The sequence below is a fragment of the Scleropages formosus genome, chromosome 20 (assembly GCF_900964775.1).
Source record: "Scleropages formosus chromosome 20, fSclFor1.1, whole genome shotgun sequence".
NCBI lineage: Eukaryota > Metazoa > Chordata > Actinopteri > Osteoglossiformes > Osteoglossidae > Scleropages > Scleropages formosus.
Genome location: NC_041825.1, coordinates 21,937,333 through 21,960,244, shown reverse-complemented (window position 1 = coordinate 21,960,244; position 22,912 = coordinate 21,937,333). Strand labels below are relative to the sequence as shown.

General features: G+C 43.3%; 1 protein-coding gene across 3 annotated transcripts; it reads left to right on the top strand.

Moving 5' to 3' along the window:
• The first annotated feature begins 5,978 nt into the window (after window positions 1-5,978).
• Window positions 5,979-22,817, top strand: LOC108940172 (protein Hook homolog 2-like). Of its 3 annotated transcripts, XM_018762145.1 has the most exons (23): window positions 5,979-6,141; window positions 6,777-6,859; window positions 9,669-9,741; window positions 10,401-10,451; window positions 11,782-11,914; window positions 14,163-14,230; window positions 14,529-14,591; window positions 14,876-14,956; window positions 15,884-16,047; window positions 16,954-17,094; window positions 17,296-17,497; window positions 17,928-18,038; window positions 18,150-18,237; window positions 18,327-18,378; window positions 18,855-18,992; window positions 19,479-19,566; window positions 20,008-20,013; window positions 20,159-20,193; window positions 20,307-20,389; window positions 20,502-20,605; window positions 21,147-21,251; window positions 21,361-21,432; window positions 21,599-22,817. In XM_018762145.1, exons 1-23 carry the CDS (start codon window positions 6,097-6,099, stop codon window positions 21,731-21,733), a joined length of 2,121 nt encoding a protein of 706 aa, XP_018617661.1. In that variant the 5' UTR covers window positions 5,979-6,096; the 3' UTR covers window positions 21,734-22,817. The 3 variants fall into 3 exon arrangements, with proteins under 3 accessions (XP_018617661.1, XP_018617662.1, XP_018617663.1); XM_018762146.1 differs by lacking the exon at window positions 20,008-20,013; XM_018762147.1 differs by lacking the exons at window positions 5,979-6,141; window positions 6,777-6,859; window positions 9,669-9,741; window positions 10,401-10,451; window positions 11,782-11,914 and adding an exon at window positions 12,726-12,804.
• The last annotated feature ends 95 nt before the right edge of the window (window positions 22,818-22,912 follow it).

Here is a 22,912-nt window from a genome sequence, read left to right as displayed (position 1 = left end):
TCTCCCATCGGCTGCCTCTCTCAACTGTTCTGGGAAGAGAAGAACTGACTCTCCGAAAGTGCAGTTTGGCTTTACTCATGAAAAAGTTCTTTAAGGTGACAGTCAACCACAGTGCCAGACAAGGGTGGCACAGCGACTGCGCCCTGGAAAGGCACTGTTACTGTAAGACGGCAATTACGAGCAACCTTAACCGCCTTCCCCAAGAAGGACCGAAGGGTTTTTTCTTTTCTGACGACTGGTCAACTTTTCTCTCACACGGTGTAGACTGTTACGAACAGACAATCAGGCCTTTGCCGTACCCAGAGCAATAAATCAGTGGTTAGATAACCAGAGTAGAGGATCTTGCCCTTCCTTCTTTTGCTGCCCTTTGTCCTTTCAGGTTTTCCCTATCCCTTACGATGACCTCATGTCTAGGTTACTTCTAAATAACCCTAACCCTTCCCACCTCTGTCTGTTTCTCACTCTCTGTCCAGTTTTTGTTGTTTGTTTTCCTGGAGCTCAAACACCTGGGACAGGACGGCGGGATGTAGAGCGGTTGCCAACATTCCGCGCCAAGGTTCCAACACCCAACGCCTGGGCACTGTGGTGCATCGCTCACATTCTTCATTTAAAGGCACAGTGCGCTCTTCTTGTTAACGGCGCTGCCTTCACACACTGGGGTAAATAGCAGAAGTGGCATTTCCACCGGAAATCCATTCTGCTCTGGTAAGTTTGCTCACTGAGAAGTCAAACAGCCCAGTATCACCTTAATGCCACGGTCCCGTCTTTGGGCATCCAGTGCTTTGGTCCTGGGGGTACTTTGTGGACGCTGAACCAAAGTTAATAGTACTATAGTTACATTTAGGTGTATAAATTGAAAAAGCAGCTTCCAGCAGTGTTACTCCCCGTGCGAGGGTGCCAGAGTTACACTCAGGTTCAAACTAATTTCCGTTCAGTTTTCGGGATTTTAAGAAACAGATGTATAGCCAGCATCGTGTGCCCCTCCCCAGCTCCCCAGAGAACATGTGCGTCAGTGGAGGGAGGGGAAAAAGAGGAGAAGTGCTGCTTTTATTTTCAGGAAGGAAACACATCTGTGGAAAAATAAAAGAAAGAAAAAGAGGAATCTGGACAGGGATGTTGTAAAAATAGCCCCATCTCTAGACCAGTCAACAACCTCCATCACCCCCTCCTCAGCCCCCATCGAACCCCCCACCCTCCTCACCCCCTCACCATACATAAACACACACTCGGTGTTAGTCAGTGGACCCTTCCCTCGGTGTGTGACTAAGGCACTCTCCTCCCCACTTCCTCCTGGCTCTTGGGCTCCAACACTTGGCTCCTTATACACACACACACAAACGCACGCACGCACACACTCATTTCTTCCGGAAGCCAGGGTCTGGGGAGCGGGGCGGAGCCCGGACAGATTTTCGGAGTTCGGGATAAAGTCTGGCCAAATAATGACGCTAAAGGAACATCAATATCTCCACTCAAAGTGAATTTTATCATCAGCCAATACACACATAGCCAGCCACTTTATAATATTGGTGCAGTAGATGTTCGTTCAGAAAGTGACTTAATATTACCCATTTATTATACAGCGAGACATGTATTGGAGCAAATCGGGTGAAGCACCTTGCTCAAGGTGCAGGGCCCTTTCTGTGGTTGTGAGTTTAACCCTCACCATTCCTGGAAGCTCCACGCCAGGACAGATCTGGCTCAGACTGGCAGGCGGTAGCTGGCTGACTCGGTGACTCACATGTATAGATGACGATAGAGATGAAGGAGCTCGGGAAGGCAGTCGCAGGCAGTCCCTCACAAACAGAAGCACGTATGTGTGTTTCCAATAAATATGTCGACAGAGGAGCTCGCGCACACGCACGTTGGCGTACCGCTCCGTAACCGGACGGACCGGTTCTAGGCAGCCGACGACCATCAATCTCCGGGTGGTGACGGCAGAGTGGGAGAGACAGGAAGTGACAGAGACGCTGGGGCACGCAGGTGTGCTGGGAGGAGAGCCCGCAGGTCAGGAAGGGCACGGTTGACAGGATGCTGGCACAGAGCAGAGGGCATACGAGCGTGTGAAAAAGAAACATGCCGGGCTCCAGATCCGTCCACACAGCCTTGTTCTTGCAGACGCTCAGTTGAACCAGTTATATGGCATTATTTAAAGGTTATGCTTTTATTATTTCCGGAAGGTTTTAACAGTGGCATTCCAGCAACGCTCATATTGTACTTATACAGAGACGCACCATATTCAGACATTCTATCATTCCGTCCGCGCTGAGATCCATACCCAAAAATAAAGACAAAGTTTGACCTTAAAACCTTGCGGCTGACGTGATCGCTAAGCGAGCTCATTCTGATACTGATTAGAAGAGGTAGCATGATTGGAGCCCTTTAAAAATGCAAAATCGGAGGTGTACGAGCAGTTAAAAAATATCATTTGCGTTTTACAAAATCTGTTCTTGTTGTTTGGTTAGCGTACAAAAAGCATTTTTCTGTCGGTGGGTTTTGAAGGGGGTCAACAGCAGAAAATACATCGTGAGGTTAGAACTGTCTATCTTCATGTGCCATCTAGTGTTGCACTGGGACATTTCTTATATTGCAAAAGGTGCTTTTGAAGAAAGTACCATATTGGTACATATTGTATTCTACAGCGAAACACTGTACACACTATACAGCTTGTTGCTGCTTCCTGCAGCTACTGTGTTCTACTCATAATGTATGTACAGCATCCTAAAAAAAAATACCCACATGCAGCAACTTATTAAATCGGTTAAATAGCTGGAAGGATTCAAAGTTATCAAATACAATAATGTTTAGATAAGGAATCTCAGATAAAGATTTATGACGTGGCCCAACTTTTCTTATTTCTTCTGTGCTTCCTTCTAAAGTGTCTTGTGAAAAGTATCTTGAATAGTTGGTCGAACAAAATACATCGTGGCCCCAGCAAAAAAAAAGAGGAGAAGCCAAACCAGGTTTATGTTCAGATATATATGTATATATATCTATATACTCTATTCATATATATTATACAAGATGAGAAGCCAGACAGGTTTACATTATTATATATAGTTATAACTTTGTAGGTTTACATATACTATGTCTACTTATATATACTCCGTAAAGGTATCAACGTTTCTGTCCGTATTAGTACCTATTGGAGTTGGAGACGGTTGGATAGTACAGTGAAAGAAAAGATTTTGCTGTCTTATTGAGCTCTTTATTTTTTGGGACTTTTTTCTATTTTTTGATCAATATCTCATTATAATTTTTAAGTAGACTTAAGGATTTGACCTGATGACCTTTAGGTTGGCCTACAGGCTGCTCATGTGTGAAACACCCATGTTGCTTTGTGGATTTTTTTTTCTTATTCCTACAAAATGGGGGGACATGAAGGTGTGAGATGTCATAAGTCATCTGAGAAATGTTCGCACACACTTTTATGACGAGTAACATTCGAATTAATATTTCATTTCAAAATATGATGTAAAAAAAAATCAGATTTTTAAAAAAATTTCATTACTCCTAAAGTTTATATTGAACGCTGCCTGGGATAAGAGGTTTTGCTGTAAGACAACGCAGGCATGAGCAACCTTGGCTCCAAGGAGAGGATTCGGAGAAAGCCCTCGGCATACTCGCTATTAAACTTCTTTGAAGTGCTTTAAGATTGTGAGAAGAGGTTTTGCAAATGTGGGAGGCAGTTTCGCATCAAGCAGGCTATCCTTAGCGAGACACTAACAGGAATTAACAGCACCACACATTATGGTTAAATAGAAAGTGCCCTCCCCCTGCTACCACCTTTATCGCTCCTCCATCTCCTTTTCTCTCTGTGAACGTGCGTAGTTTTCATTAATGCTTCTGTGGGCATGTTGTCAGTCTTTTTTTTCACAGGATGCTGGTAAAAGTGGTTTATGTGGTTGTGGTCTGTTTATTGACTACAGGGGAGCAGGTTTTCTGTGGAAGTGGGGAACTTCAGTAATTACGGTGTTTTCTTTATTAAAAATGTTTTCCATGGAAATATCAGTGAGCATTTTGGCTTTAATTGTAGGTATCGTTTCCGTTATTATTCTCAGAATCATCGTGTCACTCCCATGGCTTAGACAGCAGTCATACAGGTCTACTAACGTCTAAAACAGCTTTAACTGAAACTTGATCTTATTAATGCCCTCTTTTTTTAGTTAATGTCCTTTTTTCTGGGAAAAATCCATGTTATCTGTAGTTATTCTTGTAAAGACCTGAATTTCAAGTTCAAATGCCTCTCAAAGTTTAATTTTTAAGTGTCACAAGATTTATGTGAACAAGTTATGCAAATGTTAATGTGATTCTGACACAGCTTTCCATGCGTTTTTGGCTATTTCCTTCTCCATCTCACTACACGTTTTTTTCATTCAGATGCCCAATTTAGTTTTCAATCAATATCAATTCACTTACTAACAATCTAAATAATTACCTCAGTAAATTTATTAATATCTCAAGTTACCGTGAACAAAAAGCTTCACACCCTGTGGCTACACAGACCCTACCTGGGCAGCCCTACTCTACACCACTGTATTCATTTATTATCTGACACTTTTCTCCAAAGAGACTTAAAATTATTTACTCGTTCACACGGCTGGATAATTTTAGGGTAAGTACCTTGCTCAAGGGTAGTTTCGCTGGTGGTGGGAATCAAACCTACACCATTCAGGTCTACACTACCATTGATCCCTCCTTGAGGGAAATCTGTCCAGATTCCCTCAAATATTATATCAGGACTGATTATTCTGTCCAAACTATACTTGCTGTTTTGAATTTAGCCACATTTATATTGCATGACATTACTTATCAATTAATCATTTAGAAAGAACAAAAACAATCATTTCGAAAGAGTGAAAACAATCATTTAGAAAGAAAAAAAAAACTAACCACATTCCAGATAAAACATTGCTGTGTCCCACATAGGCCTGAAAGCAGAAGTAAGACCACATTTGCTGCTTAAGCAATTAATTTTCTGAAGTTGAAGAAGATACGGTGTGCGTTGGAGATCACACGCACGCTGTCTGCAACCGTTGTCCCGGTGAGTCGAGGCCTCACCCGGAAGGGCGGATGCATCCCGGGCAGGACGCCAGTCCACGGCAGGGCACCCCAGGCAGGGTTCAAACCCCAGACCTGCCATGCAGCAGGCCCTGACCAAACCTGCTGCACCACCACACCACTTTGTGTTGGAGATGCTTTTTCTTTTTCCAACCTTTGAGTTACTCATATGTGCGAATCCAGCAATAACTGGAAACATTCCCTTTGGTATCCATGTATGGTGTCCTATCCAGGGTGTACCCTACTTAGCCAGGATAGGCTCTGGATCATCGTGACCCTCATTAAGGGAAGTGAGTGATTGACTTGACTATACAAGCATGTCTTCTTTCACACTCATTTTTATTTTCGTTGGGCTTCGATAAGTTTCTAGTCAAATTTAACAAACAGAAATTAATAATAGGAACTTTATATTTGATGTACTATATACAGTGAGTATGCATCCTATTTACCTTTACAAAAAAAATATTGATGACCCAAATCCAAAACTTACTCTTTTATTTATATGATATGTATTCACTTGGTCATTGCAGTTTTTTTTTTTCCTAAAGGCATGTAATGTTGCTGTTTTGAATATTCTACAGTCTCACACGCTATAAAAACGGTGTTTTAACATGTCAGACAACAAATGACCCAATCTCTTACATAACACAGTTGTCGGTCTCAGGTAATTTCTGCAAATATCAAATCCAGTGAGTAATCTCTAATAAACATCACCAATCTTACACTTACACACTTACAGCAGTGATGCAACTCCATCGAACAGCGAACATATATTCCATCAATTTACATTTTATTCAGGCAAATGAATGGTCGCCTCTCGCTATCCCGTTGCTATGGGGACCTGATTGGCCGCACGCGGGTTCCAGGACGCGACACGACACGACACCACGCGACGCGCACTTTCACCGGCGGAAGAACGCGAGAGTTAAAGGGGAGGGAGGCCGTCCTCGCGCGCTCGCTCGCTCGCCTCGCCAACAAAGTAAAAGTGAAGAGGTCGAGCTAGCTAAGCTGCTAGCGACATTTATAAATAAAACAGCAATGAGTCTGGAGAAGGCAGAGCTTTGTGACTCCCTCTTAAGATGGGTAAGTTTAGTTTTTGGTGAGTGAGCGAGCGAGCGTGGGGGTACTTAAATTAAAATCCTCCGGTTAGCTGTGACTTAACTAAGTCTTCGGTAAATGCACAGGTGGTCTACGTACGATTCACACATACATACGCTTTTACGACTGTGTGTGTGTCGCGTCTTTTTTGAACTTGTCATTTCATTTTGACAAGTCAAGTGTGACTCGAAGTGCGGGTTTCAAATAACGACAGGCTAGTACTACTAGTAGTAGTAGTATGTGTAGCAGCAGGTGTTTTTCATTTTCAGATTTCACAAGTAGTATTCGCAAGAAGATATTTAATTATGCAGTTGCTGAGTTGGTCGGCCTGAAATCATTATTACATCTGCCCTGGGTTAAGTTTTCTAACTGTTTTGATGCCTTGGGACTGCTCAGGCACGAGCGCAAAAGTTAAACGAGCAATACTGCGCTGTTATGGTCCGGCGCGCGCCCCCCCGGACTCTGAACAGCGCGTGCCACGTCCTCTGTGGACGCGCGCGGCCAAGCGGGGCCCGTGCAGCCGCAGCTCTTGTTTTTAAAGTGCAGTGCAAGTTGTGTTGCTGGGTGCGCCGGCTGCGGGAATTTACCTCTCTTCTTGTTGTCTTTCTCTCTCCTGCCAGCTTCAGACATTTCAGGTCCCCTCCTGTGGGAACAAACGCGATCTGACCAGTGGAGTGGCCATTGCCCATGTCCTGCACAGAATGTAAGGATGGAGCTTACACAGGATCTGCAATCCAAAAAGAAATACAGCCTTTGCTTCAGGGTACACTCTGTGAACGTATTATTTACATCCTGTCCTTCTAATTCTCTATAAACGTGCATCCAATCGTGCACATTGCATTTTCTGTAATGGCAAAGAGACAGGTGGGCAGTCCGAGGTCAAGAGTGACTGCAAAACGCAGTGAATCACAGGGATGGGGTGTATGGTGAACACGCATTAGGCATCTAGAGGGGGCTTTGGAGCAGCAATCATGGACCACGCTGTAGGGCTCATCCCACATGTGCTGTGCTTATAAATGAGTTAATTTTGGACCTTTCTGTAATTCGGTAGCTTCTTTGATTACTCATTTGCTACTTTCATTATGGGGAAGCATTTGAGTATTTCAGTAAGCTCTTGCTTTCATAAACACTGTGGCCGGTTGAGTTGGAACTTCACTTGAAGTTCTCCCCCAAAACTCGCAGCCAGACATGTACATATCTGTCAGGGTGGTATTTTCAGAGTCTAGTCCAGTTTCATTCTGCTGTGGATGCTCTCATAAATTGTAACAAGCAGAATTAACATTCCTAGCAGAGTGACTGCAAACAGCATACATGGCTTTCTCAACTTATTTCCCTAGTTACATTAACACATTTTTGTTTTTTGCCATGTTACGTAAACTGTATGAGTAGCGAGTATGATTCACTAACTGGACACGGTAAATGTTGACTGTGCAAAGTGAAGTGATCCTGAATTAAACATGGGCGATGTTTTTAAACTTATGTCTACCTGAGTTAAACTAGGATATGAAGCTTTTTATGTATGTCGCATGTATATACACACACACACACACACACACAGAGACTGAATGGTGATTGGAGGAGCAACATGCTTCTCAGTGGACCCTAGCAGTAACCTGCAGGCACCAGGCCTCTCCCTGGTAGGCACAAGTGAGTAGTCCCTGAAGCTGTAGGAAGTGCTGTCCTCACATATCGAAGTTTGTACCATAGAATGACAGCATGCTAAACCAAATAAGTGTGCTCCACTTCATTTTGCAGTTGGTAAATTGCTGATGATGAAATGAATTCACACTTGTCAAAAACACAAAAAACCATTCTAGTTCACAACTAAAGGTGAAATTCATAGAAAAATGAAGTGGAGCAGAGACAATTGGTACAAACTTCCATACCACAGAGCTTCCTAGAGCTTTAGGGACCGCTCGTTGTGCCTACCAGGACGAGGCCTGGTAGGTGCCTGCAGATTACTACTAGGGTGTATTGGGAAGCATGTCGCTCCTCCAGTCACCATTCAGTCTGTGTCAAATGACTATCAGCTGTTAACCTCATGTTCCTGCTGCCTTTGATGCTCTGCAGTTGTTGTTAGTGGTATTCTGGCCATAATAGAGTGGTCAGCTGCCGATAGCAGTCAAGATTCCTTTTGGAAGATAAACCACATGGTAAATGCCCCACCCCCCCCCCGCCAACTATATATAGATATGAAAAACACAGCAAAACTTCAGGTTCAAACTTCTACAGTTAATTCACAGAATCTACTTATTCCACTGTAGCTTCACAGGATGTTCCTAGGGACATATCAGCTGTGCTTTAAATGTAAAGCCTCTCCAGGCACTTTGACGCATCTATTCTGGGAATGTGATAAGACGCAAGCTTACTGGACTTGGGTACACGCAACTATCCATGAAACCTTTAACAAAACAATTGATTTCTCCCAAACTATTCTTTTGTTGAATCACAACCCAAACTTCTTTCTTGCTGGTTCTGTGGTATGTAGACTCTTCTTACATATTTGGCAAAGGAATGTATTTTAATGTTGTGGTTTACATCTGAAGTTCCCCCTGTAAACATGTGGATGACTGAAGTGTTAATTTTTCAAGTTGGAAAAATTTTGACATTTCATGTGCATGGCAATTCTAATGAATTCTGCAAGATCTGGAAACACTTCTGGAAGTTATTAGAAAATGTTGTATGATCATATCTGTGATTCATTGTAACTTTTTCACCCAGAACCCTCGTTCTGTGTATGTGGACATATCTGCATTTTCTCATTGTACTCTTTGTATGCATGAGCCTGTGATGTTTATCAAACCAATTTTAAAAAGTAAAGTAAAACATTGTTTATGAGCAGTTAGGTGGTAGTTCTGTATTGGAAAATATTGGTATTGAGTTCTAGTTACAGAAGCACACCACTATAATATTTTTCTATCTGATTTTCACTTTAGACCGTCTTTAGCATGTACACTACCTCACACCCTATTGGACCCTGTCTTATACAGTTACTGGTAGTTGATGGATGAGTTACAACTTAGCTGCATAGGACAGATTGCCACACAAGACTGGAAGGCAGGCTGAATCATCAAGTTTGCTTGTGAGCTTAATTTTTGAAGCCAGCAATGATGATGGAATGAATTTGTTGGTATTTTCCCCATGACAGTGGTGACTTGTTTATTCATTTATGCGTTTCTGGAGTGTACATTTTAAAGCATGCCACCAGGGAACATTTTGATCTGGCCCCAAGCCCATTGTTAATTGCATTAAAATGTCAAGAGCTGTTGTTTTTTCGGTTTGTAGGAAAACTGTGACTGCACTGACTTGGATGGGCTTTGCATACTGAAACTTGACAGATTTTTTAATGTCACTCAGTGATTAGTGTTCTTGCACTTATTAGCTAAACAGAAGTTTAAAGCAATTTTATAAATGCCTTGTCTTCATTTTTAACTCAAGCATGTATTTCCAAACTGCAAGTAAACTTAATGCCTGGAATATTGTAGTCTTGATAGATCTGTTCTTACCTTCAGAGACTCCTCCTGGTTCAACGAAACATGGCTGGGAAGAATCAAAGAGGAGAGCGCAAGCAACTGGCGGCTAAAGGTACTCGGAGGTTGTGGGCCCTGATTCCTTGAGGGATTTAGGTTCAGCAGCATACCTTTTTTTTTTTTTCCCCTGCAGGTTATTATAGGAATTAATACTTTTTTGCTGTAGGCTGGGAGTTTGCATAACTAAAATTTTATGTGGCAGTATATGAGATGGGTACTCTTTGGCTTAATATGCATGATTTCTGCCTGTTACACAGGCTATTTTTATACTAAATTTGACTTGCAAAGTGCGTATAGTGTTGAAAATGAAACCACAGTACAATTGTTTCCACCAATGCCTCTGACTTAAGAAGCCATGTTCATTAATGTGTTTTGTAAAGCTTCATGCTGGAACTAAATATGGACTCAGTAGCCTTTGTATACATCTTTTGTCAAATATCTTCTGTTTTTATGAGGTAGAAAAATGATTCATTTGGCAAAAGTCTCTTCATGATGTTGGGGACTGTCCCATGTCATGTTTTTTAGTACTTGTTGAACCGGGCAGTCTGCACTGTTAGTGGGGGTACTGTGCAGTAATTTTCACAAATAGGATAAAATGTGCTGGTGTGATCATTTTATTGCTTGCAGTGTCTTCATGTTTTATTTTTTTGATTCAGCTTTTTATTTCTTACTGAGCCTAAGCTTAATCTGCAACTGTAACTGGTTTTTCAACAGGTGAGCAACCTGAAAAAGATCCTTCATAGTATGCTGGAGTACTACCATGATGTGAGTATGACCAATGTTACTTCCTCCCCTTTAGCTTGGAACACGCATACACTCTCCGAGCACTTTATTAGTAATACCTGTATGCGTGCTTATTCATGCAATTATCTAATTAGCCAGTGCATAAAATCATGCAGATATGAGTCAGGAGCTTCACTTAATGTTCACATCCATCACCACCATGGGGGAAAAATGTGATCTCAGTGATTTTTGACTGTGGCTTGTTTGTTAGTGCCAGACAAGCTGATCTGAGTATTTCTGTAACTGCTGATCTTCTGGGATTTTTACGCACGGCAGTCCCTAGAGCTTACTCAGAATGGTGCGGAGAAGAGAAATCCAGTGAGTGGCAGTTCTGCGGATAAAAATGCCTTGTTGATGAGAGAGGTCAGAGAAGAATTGCCAGATTGATTTGAACTGACAGAAATGCTACAGTAACTCATATAACCACTCTTTACGACTGTGGTGAGCAGGAACGTATCTCAGAATGTACAACATGTCAAGCAGATGACCATGTTGGGGTCCACTCCTGTCAGCCAAGAACAGAGTGGGCACAGGGTCACCATAACTGGATAGTTGAACGTAGCCTGGTCTGATGAATCTCGATGTCTGCTGAGGCACACAACACTATGAATCCATGGATCCAACCTGCCTTGTGTGTGTATCCAGGCTGGTGGTGGTGTCATGGTGTGGGGAATGTTGTCTTGGCATACTTTCGGCCTGTTAATACCAATCATTCATCGCTGGAATGCCACAGCCTATCTTATTGTTGCTGACCATGTGCATCCCTTTATGGCCACAATTTACCCATCTTTTAATGGCTACTTCCAGCATGATAATGCACCATGTCACAAAGCAAAAGTCATCTCAAACTGGTTTCATGAACATGACAATGAGTTCAGTGTTTTTTCCAGTCACCAGATCTAAATCCAATAGAACACCTTTGGGATGTGGTAGAACAGGAGATTCGCAGCATGAATGTGCAGCTGACAAATCTGCAGAAATTGTGTAATCTAATCATGTCAATGTGGACCAGACCGAAGGAATGTTTCCAACATCTTTTGGAATCCATTCCATGAAGAATTGAGGCTGCTTTGAGAGCAAAGGGAGGCCCTACCCAGTATTAGTATGATGCACTTAATAAAGTACTGTGTGTGTGTGTGTGTGTGTGTGTGTATGTGTATGTGTATATATATATATATATATATATATATATATATATATATATATATATATATATGTGTGTGTGTATATAATGCAAATGAAAAATGAATGCGCTAGACTTTCTTTGGTTTCTCGCATTGTTATTTGCTTATTACTTGACTCCCCTATGTAGGTGTTGGCTCATCCGGTGTCAGATGAGCACCTGCCAGATGTCACTCTGATTGGGGAGATGGAAGATTTGACGGAACTGGTCAAGCTGGTACAGCTGGTTTTGGGCTGTGCAGTCAGTTGTGAGAGGAAGCATGGTAAGCTGGGATGCTGGTGGACTGTGATTAGAAGTCTTATGTATCACTTGTCTGACTTGCTATGAAATGCATACCACATACTGTCCTTTATTCGGTGTTTGGACTGCACCTTTTCTTTCTATAAGCGTGTGTCCTTTTTTTAAATTTGGGGATACAATGAAAGGGGGAAACTCCCCCCCCCCCCAGTAGACATGTCCCAAGAAAATTTGATTGACCACCTGGGGTTTTTTTCCCCTCCACTGGAAACATTACCTTTACCATTTGTTTGAATGTAATTTCAGTGATGATCGAGAGTTTCATTGGCATAGCTGTCATAGTCTGAACAAGAAGACAGCAAGTAGTTGTCTGCATTATATTCATTCATCCATTATCAAAACCACATATCCATTGCAAGGTCGTGGTGGTCTGGAGCCTATTCTGGAAGCGCAGGGCACAAAGCAGGGCCCACCTTGTGCGGAACAGCAATCTTTCACAGAGCAATCACACACACACATTTACTTACACATACAAAGGGCATTTTAGAGTCACAAATTCATCTGCAACATTTGGCTTTTGTTAGTTTAGTAGACTCTTTGCCCCAGAGCAACATACGACTTGTACACAAAAATCATTCCACAACAAAGAAAGAGCTTTACATAGAGACACGATTGTCAAAGCAGTGTATTTGACTACGTTTTTGCTGGGGCATGTTACACAAGCAGCTGCCTATAAAATTGAGTATGATGGGAAATACGGAGGCGATAGTGACATGGTGCAATACATTTTTTGCAGATGTTAGGAGATCAGGAAAGAAGAGGGTCTAAAAGGATGTGTTCTGTAACACCTTTTGAATGCTGGAGGGATTTGGCAGTTCTCTGCAAGAGAGGGAGCTCATTCTACCACATTTAGAGGTAAAGCTTAAAACCTGAAGATTTTCAGTTTTATATGCAGGCAGCCAGGGGTAGAGGAGTGTAACACTCTCACTGGAGTTTGTTCAGTTATCAGGTCCTGTAGATTTCGGGGTGCAGATCCTTTAAACATCTTGTAGGATATAACTAGTCTTGAACTTAATACAGGTAACCACAAGAAGCCGATGGAGAGGGATGAGGAGGGAAGATATGTATTGTGGATCAGCTGGAGAGGCTTGGGGGTAGATACCCGGCCGAATTACCAGACAGGAGGGAGTTGGCAGTGGTCTAGGCGAGATGTCACCGTGGCGTGAGCCAGGAGCTGTGTAGATTGTGTTGTGAGATGTGGGCAGATCCTGCAGATGTTATACAGAAAGTACCTGCAGGATGGGTTATGGCTTCACTACGCTGGGAGAAGCAAAGACTTGTAGATGGGTCTGCTGGGACATGGAGGATCTTGGTCTCAGAAATTCTTATTGAGTTGTGATTGTCATTTGTCAAAGCGGAGATGCCCGAGAAGCAAGCTACAATACAGGAAGGTACGTTTGTGGTAGTTGGGAGGGAATAAGTACAATCAGTTTGGCAGTGAATGGGAACAACAAATGCCTTTGGTCTCTGAGCAGAGACCCTCATGAGAAAAGGGAGAAAATGCAATTTCCACACACTGAACTGGTTTTCAACCCATGTGCAATTACACAGCCCAGGAGTTGTGAGGCTGCAGCACTGTGTTCTATGCCCTTGTGTCATCTGTGATATATTCAGAACACAGTATTTGTTTTCTCTGTCAAATTGTAACCAAGAGAAGCTGTTTAGACTACAGTTTTTAATGTGGGCAGTACTGCCCCCACAATTGTTCACTGAAGGATTCTAGGAGGTCCTAAGGTCAAAAATGAATTTTAAGTGGGCATTCACACAATAAATGGGAAAAAAAAAAAAAATATGATGATACTCATTTCTTGGCACAATATTTGGACATCCTAACATAAACCCTTTTTGTAAGAAATGTAAAACAAAATAAACAGTGGGGGGGGGAAACTACATTGTTTAATGATTTAAAACTTTGTTACATGACTTGTTCTGTGGCTTTTACCCACAAAGCCCTGGCTTCACAGTTCATTATTGACTTTGCAATGATCAGCAGAAAATGACTTGTGTGTGAAGTGAATGTTCTGTAAACTGAAAGCCAACCTCTGCTTTGTTCATCCCAAAACAAAACCAGGCTGACTGGAGCCGGAGGGTCTTTGGGAGCAGAACTAGGGATGTGGACTTGTAGTTTAGCAGTGACTGTGTTTAACGTGGGTGCAGGGAGACGGGGCCTTGCCGTGTGAGCGTAAGTTTATATTGCGGCTGTTTCCTCACAGAGCACATTGAGCAGATAATGACCCTGGAGGAGTCTGTTCAGCACGTGGTCATGACGTCTATTCAGGAGGTGAAAACGCTCGTCTTATCTCCGCAGCAAGCAAATGGAATGGCAGTTTTGCATAGTTCGAAGATACTGTACATTTTGCTTTGTGCCATAGGCATTGTTTGCCGTCCATTTATTCTGAGTACATATCCATATCATCTTTCTTCTTAAAAGAATCAAGAAGGAACTTGGCGCAGTGTAAATGGCAAAGAAATAATTGTGAACTTTCTTGTAATACAGTATCAGAATTCAAATGAGTGAAGCAGGTTTGTAGCTGTTATTTAAGCTGATAGCTCCATGAGCTTTTTTGGGTGTGTTGCAGCTCCTGGCAAAAGAGACCGTGGAACCAGGAACCCCGGAGACTTATGGAGACTTTGACTACCAGGTGCGTTTCACCTTCACTGTCCTGTGAGAGTCTGATCTCTTGTTGAATATGGAACTGAATACAGAAGTATTTGGTAACAAGTTTTCAGGTGGTTTTAATAGATAGCCATGTCTTTATCATAAAGATGTCTTTTTTTTTTTTTTTTGTTCTTGTGCCATACGCGTTTGTTTCCGTGGTGTCTCGCTCTCATTCACAACTCCCTGTCCTCTCCATTTTCTTCTGGTTTCTGTGTCTGTCGCTCACACTCTCACACACAATGAATGTCCCTACATTTTCATGTCCAGTCAAGAAAATACTACTTTCTCAGTGAAGAGATGGAGGAGAAAGAAGACTTGACCAAGCGCTGCAGGGACCTAGAGAATCAGGTGAGGGTCCATTGAATTAGAAGTATGGGCGAGTAGTGTGTGTGAAGAATGTGCGATCACAGGTTATGGTATGTACTCTGTGTAGTCTTTCATGGGACCCTGTAACATAACAACCAGCATTTTAGAGGTGATGGTTATTGTTCTTGGTTAAAGTATAAGCCTAATTGCCTTAACTTAACTACTTGCATTCAGATCTCTACTGTAAAATTGATTTGGATTTTCAACAGTGTTAGAAATGGCAACCTATTATACTGATTAATGTTTATCTTTGTATGTGTAGAAATGTGAATCGATGGAGGCGTGCCGTTCATCGTTGTACAGTTATTCAACATGCAAGCAGACATGTCCATTCTGATCTTGTTTGTATTTTGGTCTTTTAGTTCACAGGGATAGATGCCTGATTTCCATTTTTTTGACATAATAAAACCATTATGCTACAGCACATTCACAGTATCTGTCTTTACATTTAATAGTCTGAAGCATATGGCTCAAGGAGTCTGTGGGAATGACTTTGAACAGGGTGGGCTTTCTTTCAAACTGACCTTGAGTGACACTGTCCAGTCGGTCCCGGAATTCTGCCCAGAATGTTTTAAACATTGCTTGGATTGTTAGTATTTCCTCAGCTGTTAGCTGTGCTGGCATTATACTGCCTGAAAGACAATCTGGCTCATGCTCTTTACAATGGCAGTACTGAGGGAGTAAATGTCAGCTGTGACTAACTGAACACACTGACTTAAATTGCAACTCCTGGAAGGCGCTGTGCTTGCAAGATTTCTATTTTGGAGCAAATAGCACCAAGAGCAATGCGGTACCTGGCTGCATGTGTCATCTTTTGTTGTGTGCTTTTGTTTAATCTCCTTGCCCTGCTTGTGTCTTTGACAGTCTTAACTTACCTACTTTCTGTGTTCTGTTACTCTCCATCTTCAGCTGTCAGTGGTCATGGAGGAGAAGACAGCACTGCTTACCGAGACTCGCTCCCTGAAGGAGAGGCTGAGCGTTTGCGAGCCGCCGGACGTTACCTCTGCCATCACGAGCAAGAAGCTGCTGCTGCTGCAGAGCCAGATGGAACAGCTTCAGGAGGAGAACTTCAGGTGTGGGCAGGGGCTTCTTATCTCTGATGTGGCAGCTTCTCTCTTCTCCTAGGACAAATTCTTACCTTGCAGGTCAGTTGTAGGCATGATGCTATGGAGACAGTGAAGCTGTATTTGTTTTTAGTAGTACATTTACATTTATTCACTTAGCAGACACTTTTCTCAAAAGTGACGTACAATGGATACTATGTAGTTTTACTAGCCCACACACCTTATTCACCAAGGTGACTTACACTGCTAGATATGCTACTTACAATGGGTCACTCATCCACACATCAGTGAAAAACACACACTCTGTGTCATTCACACACTATGGGGGAACCTGAACAGCATGTCTTTGGACTGTGGGAGGAAACCCACACAGACACAGGGGGAACATGCAAACTCCACACAGACTGAGCGGGGATCGAACCCATGTTCTCTCGCACCACCCAGGCACTGTGAGACAGCAGCACTACTCGCTGTGCCGCCCAGGTGGTTTACATCTCGATATGTGTGAGTGTTTGCATGCTTGCATGGTAGTTCACACATCAACAGGTAAACCACCACCAAAGCAGAGGAAAAAAGCTTCCCAGCTTACTCTCATCATACCACATCTCTGCTTATAATTTTCTCCAGTAGGAAGCTTGAGAAATGAAATGGCAGTCCATGCAATGTGACTTTCACACCATCCCAAACAGTAGCAGCTACAAGTGGGGAATCCTGAATTTCTTGCCATTACAGAGAATTTTTCTCAAACGTACATACAGAATAGATTATTCAAAAGAGAGGTGCAGTCTAAAAATCTAGTTTGAAAATGAAGTCAGTGGCCTGTTTCCAAATTCCAAGTATTTCCACCAAAAGCACCATTGTTTCTACAGTATGGTACTGGTATATCCACTGCTGCTTCCTGTCTTCATCCAACAGGCTGGAGAACATCAGGGATGACCTGCGGGTGCACGTAGAGCAGCTAGAGCGCCAAGTGTCTGAACTACAGCACCGCAACGAGGATCTCACGAGCTTGGCTGAAGAGGCCCAGGCCCTCAAAGATGAGATGGACATCCTGAGGCAAGGCTGGGGGATGGGTACAGGGTGCTTCATGGCAAAGCTGCTTTATCAAGGATTACAGGAAAGAGAGGTCAAACTCATGCTGGTTAAATGTTGCTTTATCGTATAGGTTAAAGCTGATTAGACTTAGATTTCACAATTCTCACCCTCCACGGAACTGCCTTGCCACTCACTGCTGCCCACCTCTTACCCATCCTCCAGGCACTCATCAGAGCGTGTGGGAGGCTTAGAGGCACTGGTAGAGACCTACAAGCGCAAGCTGGAGGACCTAGGCGACCTGCGGCGGCAAGTACGTCTGCTGGAAGAGCGCAACAATGTGTACATGCAGCGCACCTGCGAGCTGGAGGAGGAGCTGCGACGTGCCAATGCCGTGCGGACTCAGCTGGACACGTACAAGAGACAAGTAGGCAAATTATCAGAGCACAGGGCGAGTGCCAGACGGGGCTGGGATGTAATGATGAGGGCAAAGTGGTGTGTTGAATTAAGATACCCTTACTGTCTGCACGTCTGTCCGCTCAGTGTATTTAGCTCTATAAGAAGTTCTTCATTATGGTAGCCATTAGTTGACTGTCTTCTTTGTTTGTGTCAATTTTTCTTGCTGTATGCCTGTGTTAAAGCGCTCTGTGTCACTATGTGAGAAGAGCGCTCTCTAAAAATAATAATAATAATAATAATAATATTCCGTGCTTTCCAATGAAATTGTCACAAAGTGTCAGTTATTTCATACGGTTCAGGTATGAGCTGCAGCATATGGCCCCACACAGTGGCATCAACATGTGCTTCCTGGTAATGTGTTTTGAACACTTTTCCTTCCTATGAACTGTCCATTGAAGGTCCACGATCTTAGCACCAAACACTCAAGCGAGGCAGTGAAGGCAGAAAAGTGGCAGTTTGAGTACAGGAACCTGCTTGACAAATACGAAGCCCTTCAGAAGGAGAAGGAGGTGAGTTGTTGGGTGCCAAGTCTAAAACCACATGTAACAAGTAGGAGGACATGGTCTTGGGGAAATCTTACGCATGCTAGTGTGTCAGAGTACTTTGCTGCGTGTCTTCAGCGCCTGATCTCAGAGAGGGATACTCTGCGGGAGACCAATGAGGAACTCCGGTGTGCACAGGTGCAGCAGAGGTTCCTTAGTCAAGCAGGTCAGCTAAGAAGAATACAACTCATGCTTGTTTTTCTCGCTGCTCTAAAGGGTTTCAGAAGTACAGCTGTTCTTTTCTTCCCTCTGCAGGCTCCGCTGCCATTGGCAACTTGGCCTCTGAAATCATGCCCACAGAGTTCAAGTGAGTCCTTGAAGTATTTCATCCCTACATGATGTCCATTGCTTGACACATTCAAGGACTTCTTCTAATCAGCAAGCACTTTTCTACAGAGATTTCCTGTCCGCTGTGCTTGAGCAGTTTGTCTACTTAGAGCTGCTAAGCGACTGCAGTGTTGGATGGGGCTCTAGACAAGAACATTTCAATGCTGGCCCAGTTCACCTGCAACAGTTGTTCTTGAGCAACGCTGCAAGTTACATAGTGATGATTATGGCTTTTCATGTTGTAATCTGAAGGTTGTTGGTTTGAAGCCCCACTCCTACCGTAGAGCCTTTGACCAATTACTTACCCTGAATTTATACAGTAAGAATCCCTTGCTGTATAAATGGGTAAATCATTAGTACCTCTAAGTCACCTTGGACAGAGGGTTTAGCTACATAAAGGCTGATAACTTCAACTTGTTTTTTTCTTTTTATGTCCATTTCATGCTGTCTCTGCAGGGAAACAGTGGTGCGACTCCAGAACGAAAACAGGATGCTGTGCGCACAGGAGGAGAGCTACGTGCAGCAGTTGGCCAAGGTGCAGAGCCAGCTGGAACAGTCACAGCGTAGCCAGAATGCTCTAGAGACTCAGAACAGGTGTGCCTGCAAGCACCTGTGCACACCTGTGTGTCATAAAACATGTCAGTATTGTCAGTTGTTTGCTGGCATAGAGGAGCGGGTGACCCCAGAGTGTGTTTGTGAACCATGTAGGTGTGTGAGTGGGTGTAGGTTGGTTTGACATGTGCCAGTAGGTGAACGTTTGTATCCTTGAGAGGCAATGTGAGTGTTCATTGCGTGGGCTGGACAGCGTAGTGCTGTGCCAGATGATACTGAGAGTGCGTAAATGTTTTGTGTGTGCATGTGCATGCGCACATGTGGGAGTGGAGTACGTGATTAATCTCCCCCCCACCCTTTTTTTATAAAAAAAAAAAAAAAAAAAACTATTGATGATAATCAGATCTTGCGCACTTGCCTGTGGGATGCCAAACGACAGTTGTTGTGTGCGTGACTGACAAGACATCCTGGAGCACCCCCCTGGCTTTTGTTACCTCCACCCTCATTCCTGGGCCTTTCTCCCAATAGGCTGGACCAGCAGCAGATCTTGGAGCTGCGCTGCCAGGTGGAGGAGTTGCAGAAGGCATTGCAGGAGCAGGGCAGCAAAACTGAGGATGTGAGTGTGAGGACCTTTCCCCCAAGCTGTCCATCAGCCTGTAGTCCCTGTGGCCTGATTGCTGTTTACATCTGTAATGAAAAAATTTGTTCAGAAATCCAGACCAGGATATGTGCACTTTTAAGATCTGCGGGGATCTCCCCCCCCCCCCTTTTTTTTTTATTTTTATTTTATTATAAGTCTCTCCAGACTTAGAGGCCCATCGGAAACCTGAAGATTACGGCAAATATAATTCTAAAATGCGAAAAATGCATTTCTAAAATGTATAGTGTCCCTTGGCCCTCTGGGAGTGGAGTGTTGTCATCTTATCTGATCTGTTGGTGGTTTGTCTTCCCTGTCTGGGGTGGAAATCTTAACCTGTTTGCTGTGGAAATTGGCACTAATGCCTGATGTCTCCGTCTGTCCCTCGCCTCTGCCAATCAATTGCTGTGTACCTCACAGGCCATCGTAAGTACTACCCCAACACAGCTGCAGTTTTTATGCCTTTTTTCTTCCTCTTGATCAGTATGTATCACAATGCTATGCTAACATTGCTAAGTTCTTGTTTCATGCATTAACTGTTCTATCTGTCTCTCCTACACGGTCTCTGCAGTCCTCCCTCCTGAAGAGGAAGCTAGAGGAGCACCTGTGAGTACTTGGTCAACACTGCAGTACAAAGTAAACAGATCCAACTGCCCTCACTGCCTGATGTCACACAGCAGTCCTCTTGAAACACTTGCTGTCCACTGTCGTGCTGCCAGGGAGAAGTTGCACGAAGCACACTCAGACCTACAGAAGAAGAAGGAGGTCATCAATGACTTGGAGCCTGGCATGGACAGCAACAGTGGGGAGAATTTTGCTCCAGGCAGTTGTTTCTTGCCACTTATTGGGCGAGTAGCTGTTACGTGTATGTGTCCTTCCCACCGTGTTCCTGTCTTTATGTCTTTGTGTGTCAGTGGCAAAGAAAATCAGTGAGCTGCAGGAGATCCTGAGAAAGAAGGACGAGGACATGAAGCAGATGGAGGAGCGCTACCAGCAGTATGTGGAGAAGGCACGGATGGTCAGTGCTTGTTACATTTATTCATTTAGCAGACGCTTTTGTCCAAAGCGACGTACATCTCAGCAAAAGTACAATTTATGCATTACATTAAGAGAAAGAGACATAGCTGCAAACATGTAAGTCTCAACCTAGTTTGTTACCTACCACTTGCTGCACTGAGGTTCATCATTGAAGTAGGTGCATAAAACACAGGATAGACAAATCTTGATACCCTTCTACCAATTTTTTTTAATTTATTTATTTTTTTTAATATTATAAGATACACAAACAAGCAAATACAATGCCGGAATAGTGGCTGAATAAAGGCTTTATCTGGGGATGCTTATGAAGTTATGGTGCATGAACATTTAAACTGTACATGAACTGGAGAGATCTGGGTAGCACTTCCGTGTTTCAGCCTGTTTTTCAAAACTTCCACAATGACATAATTTACCACTGAAAATTGATGGGCTTAAATACATGAATTCATAGTTTACATCATTTATACAGTAAATGTGAGTTAAATTCATTTGAAGAGTGGAATTTTTTCACTGGTTGGTAGGTAATTAAGACAATGGAACCCAGGAAGACACCCTCCATATCTCCAGATGTGATGACGCTCAGGAACCAGCTGACTGAGAAAGAGAGGAGGATCCAGTACCTAGAGGTGTGGGACCCATTTCTCTTTCTCATTGACACACTCTCCTAGTGAGCTCATCATACAGCCCAAAACTAAGGTGGTGGTGCTCAGTGCCTTTTCTTGCCTTTCTCTGTAGCAAGATTTTGAGAAGTCCAAATCCAGACATGAACAGGAGGAGAAGCTAATCCTCAGTGCCTGGTACAACATGGTGAGCTGGTCCTCCTGCAGCACCCAGGCACCTGCACATTGGCCCCTGTGGCCTTTTTTGTTCAAGATGGCTCTATTCATCTAGCATTTGTGCATCATCATTATCCGTTCACTAAGCATTTATCCTTTCGTTATTGTTGTTCTTCATGTATCTTGTTGTTCCCCAGGTTGGACTGGCTCTAAATCAGAAGATGGCGAGTGACAGGTCAGGGCCTCCTGGCCAGGCGCAGTCCTTCCTGGCCCAACAGAGGCTGGCCACCAATGCTAGGCGTGGCACCTCGCATAGGTTACAGCTCAGATGAAAGGCACGCATTCTAAAGAGCATGAGTGGAGATGAGGGGTTTGTAGACAGGGGTACTAGAGAGACACATGAGAACACTACAATGAATGCATAGATTTTAGTTCGTGGACTTTTTACTTCCCACCTTGTCGTCCTTAACGTCTGTGTTGTCTATTTTTTGAAAGCTTTTTGGAGATGTACTGCCGATGCCCCCTACTGGCCAATGCTGGCCCATGCTGCAGGTGGGAGTGCTATGATTTTTTAACAGTGCTGCTCACAGTCCATCTGTACTGCGGGCAGCAGATACATCTGACTTCCCACGTAAGGAGGCATTGAAGGGGAGTGTTGCCTTTGCTCAGTTTCTAGCATCATTTTATAAGTCATTACACTTTTTAATTATCCTGTCACGAAGGAGTGAGTTTTTACCTGACATAGCGTGTGTATTACAATCTGTTGAGGATCGTGGAAAATTCCTGCTGATGTTTCAGAAGTTGAAGAGTGGGTGTATGGTTTTCCCCTTGTTATCGCTTCAGTACACAGGAACGTGGTAAAGGCACATCCCCACACATGAGCAGTGGCACTGCCAGGGTCAGATGTACATTATATCTGCTTCCTGGTTCACACAAGAGCTGGAGTCCAGCCCGTTACAGCACTTGCAGCCTTCTGTCTGTTCTGGGTTTAATGCTGCATTTTTCTCCAATTTTATTTATTTTTAAGGTTTAGAACTGAAGAACAATAACTCTTATAGCTACATAAGTAATTGATATTGCCTCTCTTTTAAATTTTTATTCTTTTCCTTCAGTGCCTCTGAATGTAATTGTTAGTTGACACTAAACATTAACTGTTTATCATGATGAGGCATTCTTGAATTATAATTAGCCTTATGAAATGCACTTTCTTCAGTCTCTTGCAAAAATCTGAATTCAGTCTTGCAGGCAGATGCATCAGTTTGAGGGTTTGGATACATGAACTGGAATATTCTACTTTGACAGCAAGTCTTCTTGGTTGTCCTTTATTTTGCATTTTTGTGTTGGTGTTGTCCCCCCCTTCGTCAGTTTAACATTTGTCTTTCATTAATGAAACAATTTTATTGAGTAGACACTCCATCTAAGCCCTTGGGTGTTTTGTTCTTGAACTGGACTGAAACAGTGCTGCTTGTTTCACTAGCATAGGCATGTGAGACCACTTTAATTATTCGTGC

Bases quoted from the DNA above. Each gene is read 5' to 3' on its own strand.
- LOC108940172 (XM_018762145.1), top strand. From the start codon at position 6,097: ATGAGTCTGGAGAAGGCAGAGCTTTGTGACTCCCTCTTAAGATGG. The intron at 9,742-10,400 runs GTACTCGGAGGT...GTTTTTCAACAG, and splicing joins CAAGCAACTGGCGGCTAAAG to GTGAGCAACCTGAAAAAGAT. The intron at 18,039-18,149 runs GTGAGTTGTTGG...GCGTGTCTTCAG, and splicing joins CCCTTCAGAAGGAGAAGGAG to CGCCTGATCTCAGAGAGGGA.